The sequence below is a fragment of the Abramis brama genome (assembly GCF_963993115.1).
Source record: "Abramis brama genome assembly, chromosome: 6".
In the NCBI taxonomy this organism is placed as follows: Eukaryota; Metazoa; Chordata; class Actinopteri; order Cypriniformes; family Leuciscidae; genus Abramis; species Abramis brama.
In genome coordinates, this window is record NC_139968.1 from 37843401 (window position 1) to 37866410 (window position 23010).

The window sequence follows — 23010 nt, forward strand, 5'->3', positions numbered from 1 at the left end:
TTTGTTAAAGGACAAGTTCGGTATTTTACACTTAAAGCCCTGTTTACAGATCGTATCTGATGAAATAGAACGGTTACGATTAAAATTTGGACACATGCTCCTGTCCCGAGAATTTTAGGTTTATTTCGCTTTTGTGGACCTATTTTGCCAAACGCGTCACACCCGTGATTCTTCCGTTGAGAGCTTGAATAATAGACACTCCAGCCCAGTTGGTGGCGATAATGCACCTTTGCCAATTGCAAGCAAACCACGGGCATTTCATTGAATACACAGAAGAAGCAGAAGAAGAAGCGGCGGAGTAATACCGTCCTATTAAGTCAATGGAGTTGGACAAAAACTACGATAAAACCTGTTGGAATGCATCTTTTTCAGCGATTTTTGAGGGAACATATCAGTGAACACCCCTGACCACTCGGTGAGTTTCACGTCTTTGTAAACGAAAGTTTAATGTGTTTTTAGGACGGAATCTTCCAGTGCATATAGACAACCATTGTGGGGGTGGGGTGGGGTGGGGTGGGGTGGGGGGGGGGGGGTGGGGGGGGCGAAATAAACCTAAAATTCTCGGGACAGGAGCATGTGTCCAAATTTTTATCTTAACCGTTCTATTTCATCAGATACGATCTGTAAACAGGGCTTTAAGTGTAAAATACCGAACTTGTCCTTTAAGGCCCTGTCAGACCAAAAGTGAAATGAATAAGCCTCAGGCTGAAGGAAATGCATATATACGGCTGTACAGTAGAGGGCGCCGCTCAAACAGACCTTTCAGCAGTGCTGCTATTCTGGAATAAAGAAGAATAGGATACAGGAGAAGGAAGTTCAACACTCTTATTTCTAAATCTAATCTAAAGTAATTTTAGCTTATCGGTGTGGTTGAATTAGATCATTGAAGGTCAGCAGCAAAAACTTTGGTTAATAAAGTGAGGTGAGATACATAAAGTATATTTGGGTAATTTAATATAGTTAATTATAAAAGTTTTGCATAAAATTCTGAGATTACATTTTAGTTTTTATTCATTTTGATGAATGTTTTCATGCAGTGAGATGAGTAAATGTATGTTCACATTTAGTCTAGAACTAAAATAACCTTCATGTTTACACAGCGCACACAAATCCGTCAGGGTTTGGGGTTGAGGGAGAAGAGACGAGGACTCAATTGCAGAAGAATGAAGGCTTTTATTAATAATAAAAATAAAACAAAGTACAAACAAAAATTACCCCGAGGGGGAAGACCTGACCTGCATGGCCTATTTGAAAGAAAACAAGTTTACTAAAAGATTGAATCCAATAGTTGGTGATAATATAGCATAACAAAGCTATTTTGTGTAGGTTGATCATGGGAACATTACAAGTGTGATAAGGTGTGAGGTGGGGGGGTACAACATTTATAAAAAAAAATTTTGGGAAGAGTTCAGGAAAAAGAAAACCCTCTTCAGACCGTCAAAGACCCAAACACAGCAAGGTAACATAAGTATTTTCCAGAATATAAATAAAAATCATGGTTTTATCTTCTGAAATGTGCTGTTGTAGGCCTAATTAACAACAAGCACTCAATAGGCAAAACGCACACAACATGCAGTATCTGTTCTAACCGCATTTGGTAACTTGACATCACACACTATTCATCATCAAAATAAAATGCAGTGCAGTCAATCGAACACAGGCTGTTTCTTAATAGGCTACTAAAAACGTAAAGAAGAATGGACTTGCGTTCTCACAGAGACCTGATTTTCAAGGCTGCCTTGGTAGAACTAACTCAGAAGGACACAGAATGCATCCTTGTGAGAACTGAGTTGTGCTGCGATCTTGTTGCTCAACTGACCATTTAGCAGTCTTGTATGCATTACTAAGTAATTAATTACTTTCCTTTGAAAGAGTAAAGTAAGGGATTTCTCTTTTCTGTAATTTAATTTAAGTTACTTCTGATGTAATTGCATTAAATAATGTCTAACGTCTAATGTTAAAATGTAACCTATGTTTTTAAAGTAGGCCCATTTCCTTCAAATAAAAATAGGCCTAATAATTTGTTCTGTTATGCCTAGGTCAGATTACATGATTTTGGCGTAGGGTGTGGTGGGGATTCGTAAACGACAACGGGCGTCGGGATGCAATAATCGATCATTTCATCTCGTATAGACCTTATGTAGCCCCGCCCCTTTTCAGCGCTGCGCTCATTGTCTTTAGACTTCCGGTCTGTATTTTCACAGCGATCTTGCGTATTTATGAATGAACGGCTCGTTTTAAAATCTTCCTGGTCTACTGACATTTTTTAAGACATATGCTTTAAACATTACAATCCTCATGATAACTTCCGTTAACTTTACATTAAGTAAATCCACTTCAAAAGCGAATTACTCCTGGAAATTAGCGCCATAGAAATATACAGAGCTACCGCAAAAACGGAAGTTAAAAGACAATATTCTAAGGTCTCTAGCATAGACATTATAAATACATAGACGTCCTATTGGCCGCTGGATTGTACGTCAACGGCGCCGCCATATTGCGGAGGGCAACTCTCATAACAGGAATTGAGAAAAATGCCTGCCTCGTGTGTGCTGCTTGGGGCTGTACAATCGCCGCACAATTGAAAACAGGTCTCGGGGAAGTATCTTTAAAAAGCAAGAATGAACATTGTTTCTGGTTGTATTTGGTCATTATATAATTAGTAATAGTAACGCTAGTTGGCCTTGGCCACCGGAGTCAGTCAGACTTAAATAGCTAGCGATAAATAAATGATTGTGTGACAGTGACAGGATGTCCATTTTTAGACATAGCCTATACGCCCAATGCGTAGTAAGCCATACTCAGGGTATTATTATTATTTATTTATTTTTCAACAAATATTTTAACGTAGGACAATATTTAATAGTGTATTTAATGTTGCCACAGGCTTGTATAATATATATATATATATATATATATATATATTTGTTTAGTTATTTATATAGCGATAGCGAATTATTGTTATTATAATATCATACCACTTGCGATTATCAATCTATTATAGTTATGCTGTTAAATTATTGTACTATTCATAGTAACTATTTAACTTATTATTTTTTATTTTCTATATTCTGTAATTGATATTTCATATTGTATTGCTATTATTATAGTATTATACATAAACTATATGCAATTTTTTTGACTATACACTAAACTATTTACTATTACTTCTCACTTTATCTTATATTTACTATTTGCATTGCACTGTAGTTGTACCATATCATTACCATAAAGGGTCCATCAGTTATCTTTATTATTGTATATTTGGAGTATCTATCTGTATAATAAAATGCCTGTATCTGTAAATATCTATCATTTTAGTGCTATAAAAATACAGAAGGCAGCCTGCTGATGTGATTTGTATTTGCTGATTTGTTTCATTTTCTCAATGGCTGTCAATTCTTTCTAACTTCCAAGCACAAGAAAAGCTAAAATCGGGTTAAAGACAGAAAATGCTTTTTCCACAATAAGAAAACTTTGTTTAATTTAATGTGAAAATTAAATTATATCTCATTATGGGGGTCTTCACAATTCTTACCCAAGAATAAAAAGCCAAATACATGACAAGCCTGAGCTTTGACAATTCCTTATTAAAAAATAATATATTTTATTTTAAGTCTAACTATCGAGATTTTAAATAAGTAGAGATGGAACTTTTTGTACACCACGTACAAACCACTGAAATCGGTTGATAAATGTAAACGTTATTTTTGTTTTTATCCAGAAAACCCGCTGCTCACCCGTTTACGTGCATTTGTTTACAGTGCAGTCTTGCCCTCAGCAATATGGCGGACGCGTTGACGTATCGCAGCAACGTTCCAAAGCTGCCAATAGGCGTCTATTTATTTATTATGTCTATGTCTTATAGTATGTCAAGTGGACAACAACCAAAGACATCACGACAGAACACTAGCATGTTTAATTTTTTTCCGCTCCTCCACGACGGATTCCATCACATGGGTGACGTTGTCCAATAGGAGCACAGAAGCTATTCCATACACAGCTTTCAAAAATGGAGAAACGAACGAGGGAAGATGGTGCTGCTAGGTGGAGTTACAAAATGAAGGAAAGTTTGTGGAGCTGTGTTAACAGTACTCCTGCCTGTGATGTTTCATTGAGGGAGTAACATGACAGAATAAAAAAAGGAAAATGCTGGCGAATGATAGCGGAAGGGCTTCAGCAACCCGGCGAGTAACATACTGGAGTTAGCATTAAGCTAGCTAATAATTCATTACATTCTCCTTCGCTATAGAGAAAATTGTTTGAGTGTGCGAGTGCGTGTGTGTGAACGTGAGTCATGTTCAGTGGAAGTGTGTGTGTGTGTGTGTGTGTGTGTGTGTGTGTGTGTGTGTGTGAGTGAGTGAGTGAGTGCGTGCGTGCGTGCGTGCGTGGTTGACAATTAAGCCCCTTTCATACAGCGCGATGATCCCGGGAAATTGCCAGAACGTCTTCTGTGTGAATGCAAACACGATCCGGGATTGATGCCGGGTTGGGGACCTAGTAACATTGCCGTGTTCAGTCCCGGAACGCGCGCGGTGTGAACAAAAGCCGTAATAATGCCGTGTCGTAGTGATGCTGCTGAAGCTGACAGGTGTTGTGCCGAATTTCGACCCCCACCAAATTATTACCCCCCCTACTATTGGTAGGTTTAGGATTAGTTGTGGGGGAGGGGTTAGGATTAGGGGTGGGGTTAGGATTAGGCAATCAGGTACTTCAACTAGGGGGGTAATAATTTGGCAGGGGGTCGGAATTCGGCACAACACCTGGATCGTACGCCAGCAAGTGAAACGGTACGTAATGCGCAAGTTTATGATCGAATCATAGAAAAAAAAAAGAAAAAAAATGCACAAGCGCGGTTTCGAGAGAGAGAGAGAAATCGCAGCTCATAAGCAAACTTAAGACGCTGCTGAGACATTACAAGTCACATCGATGTCACGTGTCTTTACAGGTTGTGTGTGAACACACTCGCTGATTCCGGAAAATCACTGGCAGTGTGAATGAACCAAAATCAAACGAACTTTATCCGTGTATTTTCCGGAATCTTTGTGTGAAAGGGGCTTTACAGAGACATAACAATTGGATGTGCTAGATTTGTAATCTGATTTCTAGCCTATGTACAGTTGGTGAGGTCCAAACAAAAGCTGTTTCCCTCCGAACACAATATGGGAAAGTACTACGTTCAAAACAGAGTGGCAGTGGCGACATAGAATTAACTTCCAGAAAGAATTGGATTTTAAATAACCTGCCGTTTCTACAACCTGAATGTAAGTTTGGTAGTTAAGGTTGTTACAGTACTTTACAACTTTTAAATAAATGTGTGAGCTTTCTATAGTATCTGCTTCCAAACATGTTTTGTGCCATTACTTATTATGCCTGTTATTTCATACAACTTGTTTTATCGTAGATGAATGACTTGGAACACAGCATCACAGATGAGGGTGGAGAAGATCAGGAGACAGAGATCTGCCTGACACACATCCTCCCACCACACATCTGGACCATCAACTCCACAAACCTCACTTGGAGCCAGTCGCTATTTCCGCCTTCTCGATGACATCACACGCATTGTTAAAGAGGACACGTGATGATTGGTCAGGAAACAACGTGTAGTCTGACATCTTTCTTGTCCACGACACTACAAGATTTTAGGAGTCAAAATCACGTAATCTGACATAGTGACTATAGTAACAGACAAAAAAATAGTGTAATCTGAACCAGGCATTAAATATCCCTGGAACATTTTAGAGGGATATTAGAAAAAAGGATGTTTTCTCTTTTAAAAACTAAAATTTTGTGTCATGTTGATTTGTGTTTGATTTGTGGTTGAATCGAGTTGATTTGTGCGATTCCCTGATCAGTGCCCTGACCGATAAACTAGGGAGAGCTGATTGAGATGCATTTAATTATCACCCCCTAGTGTCCTGTTATGAGAATATGAAGTCTTTGATCTCTTCTTTTCCACTCTTGTGGATATGATGTCATAAACCAGCACAGAAACAGCAGCAACAAAGACCAGAGCAGAGGCAACCAATCGGATCACAGCTTCCGTCGTATCACAGCAGAAGACAGAGTCTGAGATAAGAAAAGAACAACACAGATGGACATTTTACTTTTAAAAAACTATCAAACTTTGATACTTTGAATACCAAAACCAATAGAAAATATACCTGCACATGTGTGACAGAGCTCAGTGATGTTGAGGTGTGTGGTCTGGTTGCTGATGGGATTGTTCAGCACACAGCTGTAGGTGTAGTTATCCTGATATTCCACCTCCAGAGGTAGAGAGAGACTGATGCTGAGATCACACACACTGATGCTGGACAATACACTGATTCCTGCGTACCAGGAGAGAGTCGCATCACACACATTCAACACTGATGAACACACCAATGAACATGATGATGATGATGAGGAAAAGTGTGAAGAGTCACTGATGATGACAGGAACAGGCAGACGAGCTGGATAAAATATAGAATAAACAGGAATGAAAACAAATAAAAATATTTAAGGAATAGTTGCATCAAAAAGTTTTGCCAACATAATGTACTCAATACAATACAAAAAAAGCACAATAAAAGTAGTCTTTGTTGCTAACAAGTGCTGCTGATGTCAAACCTGATGTAACATTTTCATAGAGCATATAGAACTGTGTAGGCCTATTTGAGGGCTGTAGTGGATGGTAAGATTTTCAGTGAGTAACTTTAATTTGAGTCTGGTTCTCACACAAAGCATCAAATGACTTCAGACCTATGAGCCACTTTTATGGAATTTTGATGGTACTGTCATACTTTCTGAATTGTGACAAACCCTGATCATGTAAGTTTTTGTTTTTTTTTGGTAAATGAGTTTGATCTTTAATTACATAACTAAGTGTTAATGTCCCATTACAATCTTATGTTAATTAGTTAAACTCTTACCAAATCTAAAGTGATTTAAGCATGACATATAGGTACAATAGTTTAGTATTTTTGCATCCACACACAATATACTGTAATAAATGTCCACAAGATGATATACTTTCCCAAACTCATTTTTTTTTTTATTACTGTAATAAAAAAAAAATGAGTTTGGGAAAGTATATCATCTTGTGGACATTTATTATACAGTAAAATTAATTGTGTTGGTGCAGATAGCCTCATGGTTAGCGTATTTATAGCGCAACTGCGCCTCTGGTGACCCAAGTTCGATTCACAGCTCGAGGTCCTTTGCCAATCCCGTTCCCCTCTCTCTCCACCCCACGCTTTCCTGTCAAACCTCTACTGCCCTATCCAATAAAGGCACAAAAAGGCCAAAACATGACTTATAAAAATATATATATATTTGGACAAATAATATTTGTAGTAGACTAAAAAACTTGGGTTACTTTATTTTAAGGTGTCACTGCAGTGTAATTATACATTTAAGTACTGAGTAATATTAATTAACTACAAGTACTTACTATAGGATTAGTATTTGGTTGAGGAATAGTTGTATGTAATTATGCATAATTTACTGTTGTTATTATTATGGTAAGTACATGTGACATATGTAACAAGTACCCAGGGGGCAAAGGGGGTTTAGCAGACATGGGCTGCTGTAAAAGGTTGTCATATAAAAATGAAATCTATGATGTCTGAGGATCACAACCTGGGTGGCCAACCCGGTCAACAAGCTGCTGGAAACTTGTAATTAGGGTCAAAACAATGTTACCTCAAATTCGGCTTTAACTCCCAGAATCACCCAAACATGCTAAAATGGTTTAATTATATTCATGAATCGTGAGCCATATCTCCCTGATACTTTATGCTAGAAACAAACTGAGCACACCTTTAGAAAGAGTGGAAGATAAGCTTTCATCTGATGCCTTGATTGTACATGTAATTAGAATGTAAGAGTTAACAATGCCTCTTAATTCATAGGTAGGCAAAAAAAAAAGAAAAAAATATTGAACATTCCATTTGTAATCGGTAGCATTCTTTTCCCTTTGTTGTTGTTACAATAAACAAATTACCATGTAAAGTTAACTTTTACTGGATGAAATCATATTTTGATTTTTTTTTACTAACCAGACAGTCCTCATGGCCCATAACACATTTAGAGGGAATTCAATTTCAAGCCTATAATAGCCTGTCAATTCAAACAAGATCCAAGAAAGAAGTTTACCATTAACTGGTGTTAATTGTATACTGCTCTGTTTCTGTATGTACAGTATATCGTTTGCATATTTATGCAATATCTATTATTTGTATTGCAATGTCTATTTCTAATATTCTTTCACAAGTGGGATAGCTTTATTTATTCTATTGAAATAAAAGGATTTTGGGTTAGGCTGGTTAGTGTTCAATCCTGGTGTTTGGAGTGTGAGACAAAGGTACTGACAACTAAATGCTGAAAGACTAAAACACACAGGAGTCATGTGTGGAGTAGGTTTAAAAGTATTTACTGATTAAAACTGTTACATTAAGTAGCAATTTGTACCAAAAAAAAACAAAAAACGAAACAGACAAACAGATTACAATTCAGGGTGATAACTAATTTCTGTAATAATGTTTATACAATTTGTTTAGCTGTTTCGGAGTCACTGCTGCTGTCGCTGCTCTCTAGTGTTTCAGCATGCTGTATCCTACTACATTTGGTTGCCAACCCCTATAGCAACGGCATCCTATGTAGCATGGAGCAGTTCTTCTGACAACCTTTAACCAGAGATGGGCACAAATACATCAAAAAGTATTTAATTAAAATACAAGTAATTTGTAATTTGAAAATACAAAAATATATTTTTTACAGTCTTCTGTAGTGTAAGTGTGGCGTTAGGTACATGTAAGAGTCTAGAATATTGCTATATTATTGTTTAGTGCAGAAGATGCGCTTTTAACGTACATGTTGCCACATACTGTCATAATAAAATATAATTACGCATATAACACTATATTTGTATTATTTACACAAAAACTAGTTAACGCTGCTGTGAGGGTGTTTCTAATAGCGCGGCTGTGACAAAGTTGACAACTTTCTCTCTTCCGACTGCCATTATCTATTTTTTTATTCTTTTTGAAAGTTGTGAAAACACTGTTGTGGCGTTTTTCTTTTGCTATTTGAGCAAATTGGAACACAAAAATATATATTTAATGTAGTCTTTCATTCACTGCTATAGAAGTTAACCCAACTATGATGCCTTACACTTCTGAGAAACCCAGAAATGTGAACAGGGTCAATAGGATGTGTCACATCACGTGATTTACTTGCCAAAAACTGTGATAGGCAATTTGGTAGTCCTATTTGTATTTTATGTCTATGGTCCTAGGGATAGTTCACCCAAAAAGGAAAATTAGCCCATGATTTACTCACCCTGACGTCATCCTAGGTGTATATTACTTACTTCTTTCAGAACAATACAATCAGAGTTATATTAAAAAGTGTCCTGGCTCTTCCAAGCTTTATAATGACAGTCAATGGGTATATTTTTCATCAAAGTGCATCTATCCATCATAAAAGTGCATCTGTCCATCATAAAAGCGTATCTATCCATCATAAAAGTACATCTATCCATCATAAAAGTGCATCTGTCCATCATAAAATTGCATCTATCCATCATAAAAGTGCATCTATCCATCACAAAAGTGCATGTGTCAATCATAAAAGTGCGTCTATCCATCATAAAAGTGCATCTATCCATCATAAAAGTGCATCTGTCCATCATAAAATTGCATCTATCCATCATAAAAGTGCATCTATCCATCATAAAAGTGCATCTATCCATCACAAAAGTGCATGTGTCAATCATAAAAGTGCGTCTATCCATCATAAAAGTGCATCTATCCATCATAAAAGTGCATCTATCCATCACAAAAGTGCATGTGTCAATCATAAAAGTGCGTCTGTCCATCATAAAAGTGCATGTGTCCATCATAAAAGTGCATCTATCCATCATAAAAGTGCATCTATCCATCATAAAAGTGCATCTGTCCATCATAAAAGTGCATCTGTCCATCATAAAAGTGCATCTATCCATCATAAAAGTGCATCTATCATCACAAAAGTGCATGTGTCAATCATAAAAGTGCGTCTATCCATCATAAAAGTGCATCTATCCATCACAAAAGTGCATCTATCCATCACAAAAGTGCATCTATCCATCACAAAAGTGCATCTGTCCATCATAAAAGTGCATCTGTCCATCATAAAAGTGTCTATCCATCATAAAAGTGCATGTGTCCATCATAAAAGTGCGTCTATCCATCACAAAAGTGCGTCTATCCATCATAAAAGTGCATCTATCATCACAAAAGTGCATGTGTCAATCATAAAAGTGCGTCTATCCATCATAAAAGTGCATCTATCCATCACAAAAGTGCATCTATCCATCATAAAAGTGCATCTATCCATCATAAAAGTGCATCTGTCCATCATAAAAGTGCATCTATCCATCATAAAAGTGCATCTATCCATCATAAAAGTGCATGTGTCAATCATAAAAGTGCATCTATCCATCATAAAAGTGCATCTATCCATCACAAAAGTGCATCTGTCCATCATAAAAGTGCATCTATCCATCATAAAAGTGCATCTATCCATCATAAAAGTGCATCTGTCCATCATAAAAGTGCATCTATCCGTCATAAAAGTGCATCTATCCATCATAAAAGTGCATGTGTCCATCATAAAAGTGTGTCTATCTATCATAAAAGTGTGTCTATCCATCATAGATGTACTTTTATGATGGATAGATGCACTTTTATGATGGATAGATGCACTTTTATGATGGATAGATGCACTTTTATGACGGATAGATGCACTTTTATGATGGACAGATGCACTTTTATGATAGATAGATGCTAGGGGTGTAACGGTACGCAAAAATCACGGTTCGGTACGTACCTCGGTTTTAAAGTCACGGTTCGGTTTATTTTCGGTACAGTAAGGGAAAGAAATGCAAACATTAAACTGCAGGATGTTTATTACTATAAACTTTTTAAAAACAATTTGTTTACACTTTTTTTAAACACTTTTTAATAAAATATAATAAAATATATATATATAAAATAAAAAAAAGAATAAGAAATAAAATACTGCTGCAAAGTTCTCCACTTAATAAAATACTCTGTCTCAAACCAATATCACATAATAAATTTAATGAAAAATATAAATAAATAACTATGATTACAGTGCAGCATTACCAATCCCAGCTTGTAGGCCTGCTCATATTTAAAAATTAAGACTGGGAAAAAAATGAACTTTAATTGCACAATTTGCTGTAATTAATTGCAATTCCTCCAAGCTTGTAATCATCAATAATTAAACTTAGAATCACCTAATTAAATGAAACACTGGGGAAAAAAAGGAACAGAAAATAGCCCTATATTAAAATAATATTAAACATATATATCAATGTATTATTCTTTTTCAATAATCAATCAACAATCAATTTAAGATTTTTTTTCCAATTTTTTTTTACTAATTATCAAAATAAAATATATTCCTACAAAGCTATTATTACCAGAGCATGTGATCAGAGCAGGTCATTTTACCAGTGTTGCTAGCGTGACTATACCAGCTCAGCAAACAGAAGTTTACTACTGAGAAATTTCACCTTATTTGAGGGGACTTTGCTTTTCCAGTGCATGATCGGTACATGATAGGAGTGTTTGGGCCGTTAACGACAGAACAGAACGCGCAGCGCAAACACGGAGTCGAACATTGAGCAGAGAGCGCAGCGCGCACACACACACACACACGGAACGGAGAGTGCGGCGGCGCACACGGAGGCGGAGCGGAAAAGCTTTTTTCCGCCCTGCAGTCGATTTCATTGGTTTAGGTTACAGTGACGACGGGTAAAACTAAAACCAGACGGGCTCTGGTAAAACTTTAGAATCAGCTGCAGGGCGGGATTTGCGCTGAACGCGAAGGCTTCCGCCACTTAATATGTTCGTGTGGAAACACGAAAATGTACCTATGTTCCGCACACAAAATATTGCATTCAGTCATTCGGTACACACGTGCACCGAACCGAAAGCCCTGTACCGAAACGGTCCGGTACGAATACACGTACCGTTACACCCCTAATAGATGCACTTTTGTGATGGATAGATGCACTTTTATGATGGATAGATGCACTTTTATGATGGATAGATGCAATTTTATGATGGACAGATGCACTTTTATGATGGATAGATGCACTTTTATGATGGATAGACGCACTTTTATGATTGACACATGCACTTTTGTGATGGATAGATGCACTTTTATGATGGATAGATGCAATTTTATGATGGACAGATGCACTTTTATGATGGATAGATGTACTTTTATGATGGATAGATACGCTTTTATGATGGACAGATGCACTTTTATGATGGATAGATGCACTTTGATGAAAAATATACCCATTGACTGTCATTATAAAGCTTGGAAGAGCCAGGACACTTTTTAATATAACTCTGATTGTATTGTTCTGAAAGAAGAAAGTCATATACACCTAGGATGACGTCAGGGTGAGTAAATCATGGGCTAATTTTCCTTTTTGGGTGAACTATCCCTAGGACCATAGACATAAAATACAAATAGGACTACCAAATTGCCTATCACAGTTTTTGGCAAGTAAATCACGTGATGTGACACATCCTATTGACCCTGTTCACATTTCTGGGTTTCTCAGAAGTGTAAGGCATCATAGTTGGGTTAACTTCTATAGCAGTGAATGAAAGACTACATTAAATATATATTTTTGTGTTCCAATTTGCTCAAATAGCAAAAGAAAAACGCCACAACAGTGTTTTCACAACTTTCAAAAAGAATAAAAAAATAGATAATGGCAGTCGGAAGAGAGAAAGTTGTCAACTTTGTCACAGCCGCGCTATTAGAAACACCCTCACAGCAGCGTTAACTAGTTTTTGTGTAAATAATACAAATATAGTGTTATATGCGTAATTATATTTTATTATGACAGTATGTGGCAACATGTACGTTAAAAGCGCATCTTCTGCACTAAACAATAATATAGCAATATTCTAGACTCTTACATGTACCTAACGCCACACTTACACTACAGAAGACTGTAAAAAATATATTTTTGTATTTTCAAATTACAAATTACTTGTATTTTAATTAAATACTTTTTGATGTATTTGTGCCCATCTCTGGTTAAAGGTTGTCAGAAGAACTGCTCCATGCTACATAGGATGCCGTTGCTATAGGGGTTGGCAACCAAATGTAGTAGGATACAGCATGCTGAAACACTAGAGAGCAGCGACAGCAGCAGTGACTCCGAAACAGCTAAACAAATTGTATAAACATTATTACAGAAATTAGTTATCACCCTGAATTGTAATCTGTTTGTCTGTTTCGTTTTTTGTTTTTTTTTGGTACAAATTGCTACTTAATGTAACAGTTTTAATCAGTAAATACTTTTAAACCTACTCCACACATGACTCCTGTGTGTTTTAGTCTTTCAGCATTTAGTTGTCAGTACCTTTGTCTCACACTCCAAACACCAGGATTGAACACTAACCAGCCTAACCCAAAATCCTTTTATTTCAATAGAATAAATAAAGCTATCCCACTTGTGAAAGAATATTAGAAATAGACATTGCAATACAAATAATAGATATTGCATAAATATGCAAACGATATACTGTACATACAGAAACAGAGCAGTATACAATTAACACCAGTTAATGGTAAACTTCTTTCTTGGATCTTGTTTGAATTGACAGGCTATTATAGGCTTGAAATTGAATTCCCTCTAAATGTGTTATGGGCCATGAGGACTGTCTGGTTAGAAAAAAAAAATCAAAATATGATTTCATCCAGTAAAAGTTAACTTTACATGGTAATTTGTTTATTGTAACAACAACAAAGGGAAAAGAATGCTACCGATTACAAATGGAATGTTCAATATTTTTTTCTTTTTTTTTTGCCTACCTATGAATTAAGAGGCATTTTTAACTCTTACATTCTAATTACATGTACAATCAAGGCATCAGATGAAAGCTTATCTTCCACTCTTTCTAAAGGTGTGCTCAGTTTGTTTCTAGCATAAAGTATCAGGGAGATATGGCTCACGATTCATGAATATAATTAAACCATTTTAGCATGTTTGGGTGATTCTGGGAGTTAAAGCCGAATTTGAGGTAACATTGTTTTGACCCTAATTACAAGTTTCCAGCAGCTTGTTGACCGGGTTGGCCACCCAGGTTGTGATCCTCAGACATCATAGATTTAATTTTTATATGACAACCTTTTACAGCAGCCCATGTCTGATTTCCTAAAAAACAGGTGTTTTGCCCCCTGGGTAAAGGACACTGTAAAATAAAGTGTTACCAAACTTGTAATTGTGACTCACCATAGACAGAAACAGTAAAATTGTATGTGGTCACTTTGCTGCTGCTGATGGTCACTTCATAATCTCCAGAGTCTGTGGTTCTGATGTCTGTGATGTTCAGAGATCCAGTCTGATGATCCAGCTTCAGTCTGTCTCTGAATCTCTCATCAAGAACAACAGATGTGGAGAACTTTCCTTTCTCTTTATTGATTCTAGCTATTGGAGTCTTTTGAGGTCCAAACTTCCATGTTATCGTATCTTCTTCCTGTATTTCAGTAACAGTAGATTCTAGAGTGACTGAATCTCCCTCCATCACTGACACTGAAACGATCTTCACTGCATCTGATTCAACAAACACTGGAGAACACAGACAGTTTATCAGTCATACACTGAAGTTATTACAGTAAAATAAATATCTTAACATTGGTTTAATCAAGCTTTAAGCTTGTTGTAGTTAGCTGACTGACATTAAAGTAAGACTTTGAACACTTCAGTGAATTGAGATCCTTTTAAACGATAAAAGTGAGTATTTGAATCAGAATTACTGACAATAACACTTTTGACTTTCAGTCCACTGAAAGCGAGACCCGATGTGATTCACTCTCCTTTCATTTCTTAAAGTGGAGCTTTATTGAAAATAATCGAAGGTGAACATAAAACAAGGCCAGGCTAGGTAAGTTATTTACATAGCACATTTCATACACAATGGTAATTCAAAGTGCTTTACATAGAAGAAATTATAATAATAAAAAAAAAAAAAAACAATAATTAAAACAGTTTAGAATAAAAAATAAAATACAGTACAACTAGTCAGACGAACAGTGGCACAGTGTTCAAAACAATGTGTTTAGCTCACCCTATATAAGCCTGGTTTCCTCATTCATTCCTTGCGAAGTCTTGCCTAGTGTTACTCTGTATTTCTGAGCATTGTCTCTGGTTTCATGTCTCTTGATTCTTGGATTCCCCTCTTTTTCTTGTGTCCCATGTTTGTTTGTTTGGACTAGCCTTTCTGTGCTTGACCCTTTACCTTAGTGATGGGTAAATAGAGCCTCATTATGATGTAATAGAATAATATTGTACATGAATTGCATATGGCAAATATTTCAATTTTACTTTAATAATTTGTATATTGATATTAATTGTATGACTGTTTTTTTTTTTTTTAAGCTATAGGCTGCATGAATACACAGGGAGTTATTGCCCAGAATCATACCGCCAATCCTAACTGTATGCTAATTGTCCATTGTATTTGACGATAGTGTTCCTGACAGAAATTAAGCGTAGCATCAGTTCTGGCAGGTCATGTTAGTCAAGCTCTCATCAGCTGACTCTAAGATGATCTACGTCTACCTATAGGAATACAAGTTATACAACGCCTATCATTGTATACATATATAAGCTCCTTCAGTGTTATCAGCAGCTATCGTGTTTCTCAGGAGCTTAATTAAATGGCGAAATTTGGCTTGCAAACCACATCATCTCACAAGGAATCGTGCAATCAGGAATTTAACGAGAGGAATTTGTTTCCCACAAGGATTTCTACTCAGATTGTGTCACAGTTCTGTCACCTCGGTCTGGATTTTCTTATGGGTTTGTGACAGGGCTGTGACACGCCCGGTTTGTCATGTGTTTATGTTCAGTCTGGTCCTGTGTGAGCACATGAGTGTCTTGTTGTTTCTTTTGCCATGTGCTTTCGTCTAATTGTCAACCCCGCCCATCTTGTTATCTCGTTATTGGTTTATTTCCCCCACCTGCCTGCCTTGTTACCTCTTTTCTTTGTTAGTCTATTTAATCTCCTTGTGTTTGCTGTCTGGTGCCGATTCGTTGTATTGTTACGTGTTCCAGTTTGTAGCCTCTCGTTTATGCCTAGGGTTGGAGTTTGTACCTTTCCAGTTTGGCATCCGAATAAATCACTCTGCATTTGAATCTACGTCTCTTGTCTACTTCACGTGACAGATTGAGATTCACCGCATTGATCATAAGCTGCCTGATTTGGAAGTGACCTCAGTCTGCAATCTGCATTGCTGCATTATTGACACAGGACCCGATGTGATTCACTCTCCTTTCATTTCTTAAAGTCTTCACAAAGCTAAGCTAAGTTCCTTTTTAATGCTCATTGCTAAAAGCTATCAGGGTATCGGTGACATGCTTGTTGCTAATGCTATCCGTGTTGCTTGGGCTTATCTAGACATTTTCATTAAAATGCTCTTGCTAGGCTTAATGTGATTATATTAGATATGTGTGTTACTATCTGCTGTCATTGCCAACCGCTCGCTTTTAGCATTATGCAGCACAGATTCAAGGGGGCGTAAAAAAAGAAAAAAAGAAATGGAGAACCACTGCTCTAAAAGCTGATGGTTGCTATTGGAAACACGATTGTTTGAAAGTTATTTAACCCAGTCATTATTTGGAACATGGCTGATGTGTTTTTGGCCTATATCAGGTGTCATTGTCACACACTGTGCTAAGCTTATCCAGGTATCTGCAAAATGCTTGTGGTTGTTTCAGCAACATTGCTATCAGTACTGTACTGGTTGCTAATGCAAAAGTTATCGAATATATGCTCATTACTTGGGCTTCTTATTATTGAGCTTACTGTACTAAGTGACATGCTGTGGTAATCAAAGCGTTGTTTTAGCCTTATTTGGTTGCATAGAATAAAGAATGAGCTTTTTTTTTCAATCCGATTATTGCACATGCCTTGTTAAAGTTAGCATTTGCTGTGGCTTAAGCTTATCTAGATTATTGGTAACATACTGTGCAAATACACATTAGGTAGGCTTGTGTTCAGCACAGAGGTCTGGCATTCAACACATCGTAGCTTGATGATCCTGTGAATGAGTGTGGAATCATGGGAGTCGTCATCTTCACCTCCACAACCAATGGATTTCAGTATGACGGGAGCAGAAATCATGTTCATGAATGAGGAAGCACACTGTATTCATAGCTTAGCTGCGCACTGCATCTGACTCACAGCTACAGGGTGTATGCTTCCCCGACCGGACTACACTAGTTTTAATACTAGTCCCATGGTTATATAACATGCTTGAAGTATCAGATTTTGTTGCAACTAGTCTGAGCTATTGCTGTAGGGTGTATGCTTCCCCTGCCAAACTACACTAGTTTTTGCAATAGTTCCGAGATTATACAACATGCTTGTTGTATAAGATTTTGCTGTCGCTAGGGGTGTAAGCTTCCCCCAATAGATCCCATACACTGTTAAATTGGCTAAAGCAACATGCTTTTTGCAATGTGTCCTTGCTTTCTCCAGCTTGGGGTGATGCTTCCCCCATTAGATTGGATCTTTGGTGCCACTAACCCATGCATATGCCACTAACATCAGGATGTATTTACCATTCTATCAGTATCAGTCGTGTTGGGGGTAGTGTGTAAAAGACATCCAGAATTTCGCTGTCAGTTTGTGTTGGGGGATATTGGCATATGGTTTTGTTTTGGGGAGTTATTGGTGCTCTCCCTGCTCTTATTCATGCTTGGCTGCATGGATGTGCAGGGAGTTCTTGCCCAGAACTGAATCATACCGCCAATCCTAACTGTATGTTAAATGTCAATTGTTTCAATTTGACAATAGTGGTTCTGACAGAAATAAAACTACCATGACATTTCCTGATAATACTGTTGCAATATATTTTTAAAAGTGTGGTTTGTTAAACATAGCTTCGCCAATAGAGGGTACCCTCAGCGTTACGCTAGGCCGTGGATTGGTCACTAGGCGCATTCCCATTAAAGATTTGCGCAAAACTTTTGCGCTTTTTTATAAATATCGATAAAAAACTATTGCGAAATGATGGCGTTTCCATTAACCGATGTTATGCGACTAAAACGTAATTTTTTCCTCTTGTGATAAGTCATTCCAAAAATCATGGCAACGGACGTTGGTAAGTTTATATATATCACAGCCACGTACCGCACTATTATTAATGGAAGGAAACGTAGGCGTGTTATCCAAGCATTAATGGCAAGGAAAGACCCTTATACTGTGAGCGGCACATATGAGGTGTTTCTGGGTTTTTCTCACTCATTTCTGCTACGAACTCTTGATTGTGGCATTTCTATGAGGTTTAGAATCCAGTATTTCTGTCATTCTTTTGTCTTTTATGAATTTAATGAAGAACTCTGTCTCGTATTATGTCCAAACACACCGCGCCATCTACGTCAGGTGACCTGTAAATGCGCAAAAACTGTTTCCATTGCAGTTTTGCGAAATATTCCTTTTTCGAATTGCCTGGAAAAACAACTCATGTGAGCGTAAAAACTTTTTTGCGATAAATGGGAGTTTTTGCGAAATTGACGTGTTTCCATTGGGCGTATTTTCAATTCGCAATTTCAATTTGTGCAATTTGAAGGGTAATGGAAACGCGACTACTGACGCTTCTAGAGTAAAGAGCCCTCAGTACGGAATTAGTGAGCTGACTCTGGAGTACACGCAACAGAGTGTGTTCCCAACATAACCTGTTTATTATTTATTTTTTAGGTAAGCTGACAATAACTCTAGTAAGACACAACAGTATTATATGTTGATTGAACTGTAGTTTGTGACACAGAGATTGAGATGTCGAACTTTACAGTGGTTAAGAGTGTTTGCACCTAAAATGGTGGATGATAGTAAAAGATCGCAACTTTCAGTATGAGTGAAAATGAGGAGTAAGTGTGGAAAATACCACGATTGAGGCGAAAATATGAGACAAGTGACGGATGATAAACTAAATTGATGTTTAAGAACCTGAATTAGCCGTGTGTGGTAGTCTGACTATCACCAGACCAACCTCAGTCTTTTACGATTGAACATTAGTCTGGGGAGTCTGCTCTGTATTTTCTACTGCAGGAGGCGTGATCAACGGGCATAGTTCAAATGACTCCGTACGCAATTGACTTTATGCACAGCTGCACTACTTCCTGAACTTAAGCCAGCTCCTTTATTTCCTGTCTTACATTATTGGACACACTGATTAATCCAGGTGTGTCTGATTATTGTTGCTATGACTACTGAGGTCAGGCACACCTGAATTAATCAGTGTGTCCAGTAATGTAATACAGGAAATAAAGGAGCTTCCTTAAGTTCAGGAAGAAGTGCAGCTGTGCATAAAGTCAATTGTATAGTCCTTCAACCAATCAGACCAACGATCCAGGGGCCTCATGTATCAATCTTGCGTACGCACAAAAACTTTGCGTACGCCAGCTTTCACGCTCACGGTCGGATGTACTAACAGTGAAATTAACAGCGTTCCTCCATGCCAATTTCATGTCTGGCGTACATACATTTCTCATTGTTTGTGTCCGTTGGCGACTCTTACAGGCAATGAAGTGAAGTTGCAAACATTACACATTGTATGTTAATATACAGTAACTGATATTGGGTTAAAACTGTGATCAAACTAATTTATAAAATGATGATAAAAAGAGCAATAAGACAAAGTGCATACAGTTATAAATGTCAAAGTAATGTGAATATATACTAAAGTTGAATTTTTGTGGTTATGAGTTTAGAATTTGTGCATTACTCAACAGTCTTGTGTTAATGGTGTGTGATGTGATACTTTATTGTTATTTGTCATACTTCAATGCTGTGTAAGAGTGAGTATAGAACACGTTTATGTTTATTGTATGTTTATGGATTTAGAGAAGGTAACCGGTGTCAATAATAATGTGTCCAGTGTCATGTATATGCGTAAATGGTCGCACTATGGGACATTATTATTATTATTATTTTTGATACATGGTTAAGAAAACTGATGCTATTAGAGTGAAAGAGCGCTCAGTACGGAATGAGTGATCACTGGTGTACACGCAACAGAGAGTGTTCCCAACATAACCTGTTTATTATTTATTTTTCAGAAATACATTTTGCATCAAGGAGCACCGCCTCATTTTTAAAAAGTGTAACTTATGCATATCAGTTTTTGCTTTGCATAAAAGAGAATCTTAAAGTTTATTTATAGCAATTGAATTTCAGTGGATTGTTACACAGTTAACCGTGATAGTGTTGTAACTTCAGATGGAAAGAGTTGACTGATGCTAGAAATTAGAATATTAAGCCTTCAATTAATATGCCAGGAAGATAGTAGAAAACTAATGCACCATTTCATCACACACCTGAATCTAGACTTACAGTGACATCAATTAAAAGAATAAAAACATGTTTATAACTTACCAACCAGAAGCCAAAAGCTCATACAGCAAAAAACAAACGAGCAAAACATTTTCTTCAGCGGTGTCTAAAATCCTTTCTCTAAAGATATGTGCAAACACGATCTGAGACCTTGAAATGAAAACTACTCCAGGATGTGTGAGCTGACCTAGTGTGTGTGAGTGAAAATGCATGTGTGTTTGTTTCACAGCTGTGCTATTTCTCAGTCAGCTTTATTCACACCCTGGGTTTCTCATGTTTGTACAAGGTGTTATTTATACAGCATCACATTTTAGACATAAAATGTGTATCTAATATTTATTGTAGAAATACATTCTGCTGCTTCTAGTGTCTTTCTTGAAAAAACTGTCACACACACACACACACACACAATATTGACTGAAGATTTTAACTGTAACACTATAGCATATTTGAGTCATGTGACTTTCCAGTGGTCTATCATGTTTCCTCCTCCTTTTCACTTGTTTGTGCTTCTATTTACTGAATTACTCCATCTAGTGCACTATCACAGTCTATAATTCCTACTCAAGATGGTGTCAGGGTCATGCTACTCTGGTTTATCTTGTTCTCATGAAATGATCCTGGAGCTCGTCTTGTCCTTGTGTGAGCATCTGGCTTTGGGGTTCTTCTCTGGGCCATGTTTTGTTATATCTTTGTTTTGTGTGTTCAGAGCATGGTTTCTGGGCCCTGACACTCCTATCTATATTTGGTTCTGATGTCAGGATCCTAACATCTATAGGCCTTCATCACTTTTGTCTGTCTTGTGCTTGTTTGTCATCATTTGACCGCTGTGTGTGCACTGTCCATATGTCTGTCAGCCTTGCCAGAGAGCCGTTCCCGTGCTGCAGTCCTGCTGCTGTCTCCTAGGACTGTTTTGCCCCTTTCAGGAGGTTAGTTGTGTTTTCTTTTTACCTTACAATAAAGATCATACTTTACATTTGAGTCTTTGCCTGTATTATTATTCTTTTTATGTTTGGGATTGACAACCGTATACAGGTGTGACTCTCTTGTAGCCTATCCCTGAATGTATTCATACCATAGACCGGACGCCGCCCCTTCTCTCTCTTCCATTGGTGAGAACTGAAGCCGCCAGTGTGCCGATATGGCGCTGACATCTTGGGACTTGAGTCTGCGCAGTAGCGATCAGTGATGCGCGGGTCAATGTATAAACAACCCGCACCCGACCGACGTTTTCAACTAACCCGCCCACAACTCGGACCGGAAAAAAGTAGTAAATGCTCATCGTAGCGTCATTGGGCCATAGACGTAGGAACTAGAGGTGCGGCACCCTATTTGTGTATTTGCGGAGCTTCCACTCCCCAGTCTTCACCTTTTCTCTTGCCGCCTCCATACCTGCAGACTGATAGCTCGTGCATCATCTTCGCGCCAGTTATTCAGCCAATAAAGCGTAGGCCTATGTATTTCATAGAAAATTGTGTCTAGTACTATATAAATTACAAAGGTTTAATTGGCATCTTTATTTCAAACGACCCGACCGACCGCGACCCGAATATCATTAAAAATATTTTTGGATGACTCGTAACCCTCATTTCGGATCAACCCGCGCATCACTGGTGGGGACATTCCGAGAGGGATTGTGATTGACCTACACGATTAATGTTATTAATTTAATTAGATGAAATGAGGTAATTAGACAGTGAAAATGGTTATAGTAATATATATAGTAGGCCTAATTGCATGGGATGCAGTTCTAATGTTGTGCTAATTGCATGGGATCACGGTCAAAATCCCCAATATATCACACCAGAAATCATTTAATTGAAGCAAACCATGAATACTTATTATATTATGGTAGTCTCTTCTCTCTGTTTTGCATACGTCATCATCATTATTATTTTTTTATATTTTTTTATTTTTTGGCTCTTGTCACTAGTGTATTCTTAACCTGAATTAGCACTGTTCATAGAGGTGCGGTAGGCAACACCATTAGGTATTTATATCATGTAACACAAAATAAACGTTTTTTTTTCTTCGTGATACAGGGAATAATCTTAGTTTCGTTTGTATTTTGTTACCATAAGATCTGAGGTATAAAACCTGACGATACCACACACTGAAACATAATAGTATATTTATTCATTTAACATACATTACCTGTCATTTTCTTAATTTCTAAGTCAATAAAGTGTATGCTAAATGAATGAATGTAGTGTAAATGTAGTAATTGTTAGAAATTAATAGTCCAACAAAAGTGCCTTTGGTCTTCGTCTTTAATCAGGCATATGAATGAACAATGAACCAGCGCTGTGGAGATAATAGCTCAACTCCCCAAACTCAAGATATGAAAAATATAGTAAAAGTATAAGGGGAATCTCACCACTTCAACCAATAGAACCATACATTACATCATATCATATATACGTTGTAGTCTGCTCTTGCTTTGACAGGTTAGCGTAGCAGATAGCTAACATAAGATCCATGAAATAAAGACCCAGGAAACCGGAGTAGAGAGAGGCCTTTAGTAAGGATCTTTCCAATTTTGTAAAACTGTAGAAACAAAATAATATGGCATTACAAACTGCCC

The 23010-nt window shown here is 37.3% G+C and overlaps 1 protein-coding gene across 1 annotated transcript; it reads right to left on the bottom strand.

The window, feature by feature from the left end:
• Positions 1–1153: 1153 nt before the first annotated feature.
• On the bottom strand, positions 1154–20579 carry LOC311084858 (SLAM family member 5-like). Its single transcript, XM_084117149.1, has 4 exons — positions 20469–20579; positions 14321–14656; positions 6168–6458; positions 1154–6072 (listed from the first exon to the last, which is right to left on the bottom strand). Exons 1-4 carry the CDS (start codon positions 20515–20517, stop codon positions 5900–5902), a joined length of 849 nt encoding a protein of 282 aa, XP_083973275.1. The 5' UTR covers positions 20518–20579; the 3' UTR covers positions 1154–5899.
• Positions 20580–23010: the final 2431 nt, after the last annotated feature.

Coding starts and splice junctions, on each gene's coding strand:
- LOC311084858 (XM_084117149.1), bottom strand. CDS start 20,517: ATGTTTTGCTCGTTTGTTTTTTGCTGTATGAGCTTTTGGCTTCTGGTT. Junction 6,459..14,320: donor TTTTACTGTTTCTGTCTATG/GTGAGTCACAAT, acceptor TATTTTATCCAG/CTCGTCTGCCTGTTCCTGTC. Junction 6,073..6,167: donor GCTCTGTCACACATGTGCAG/GTATATTTTCTA, acceptor TTCTTATCTCAG/ACTCTGTCTTCTGCTGTGAT.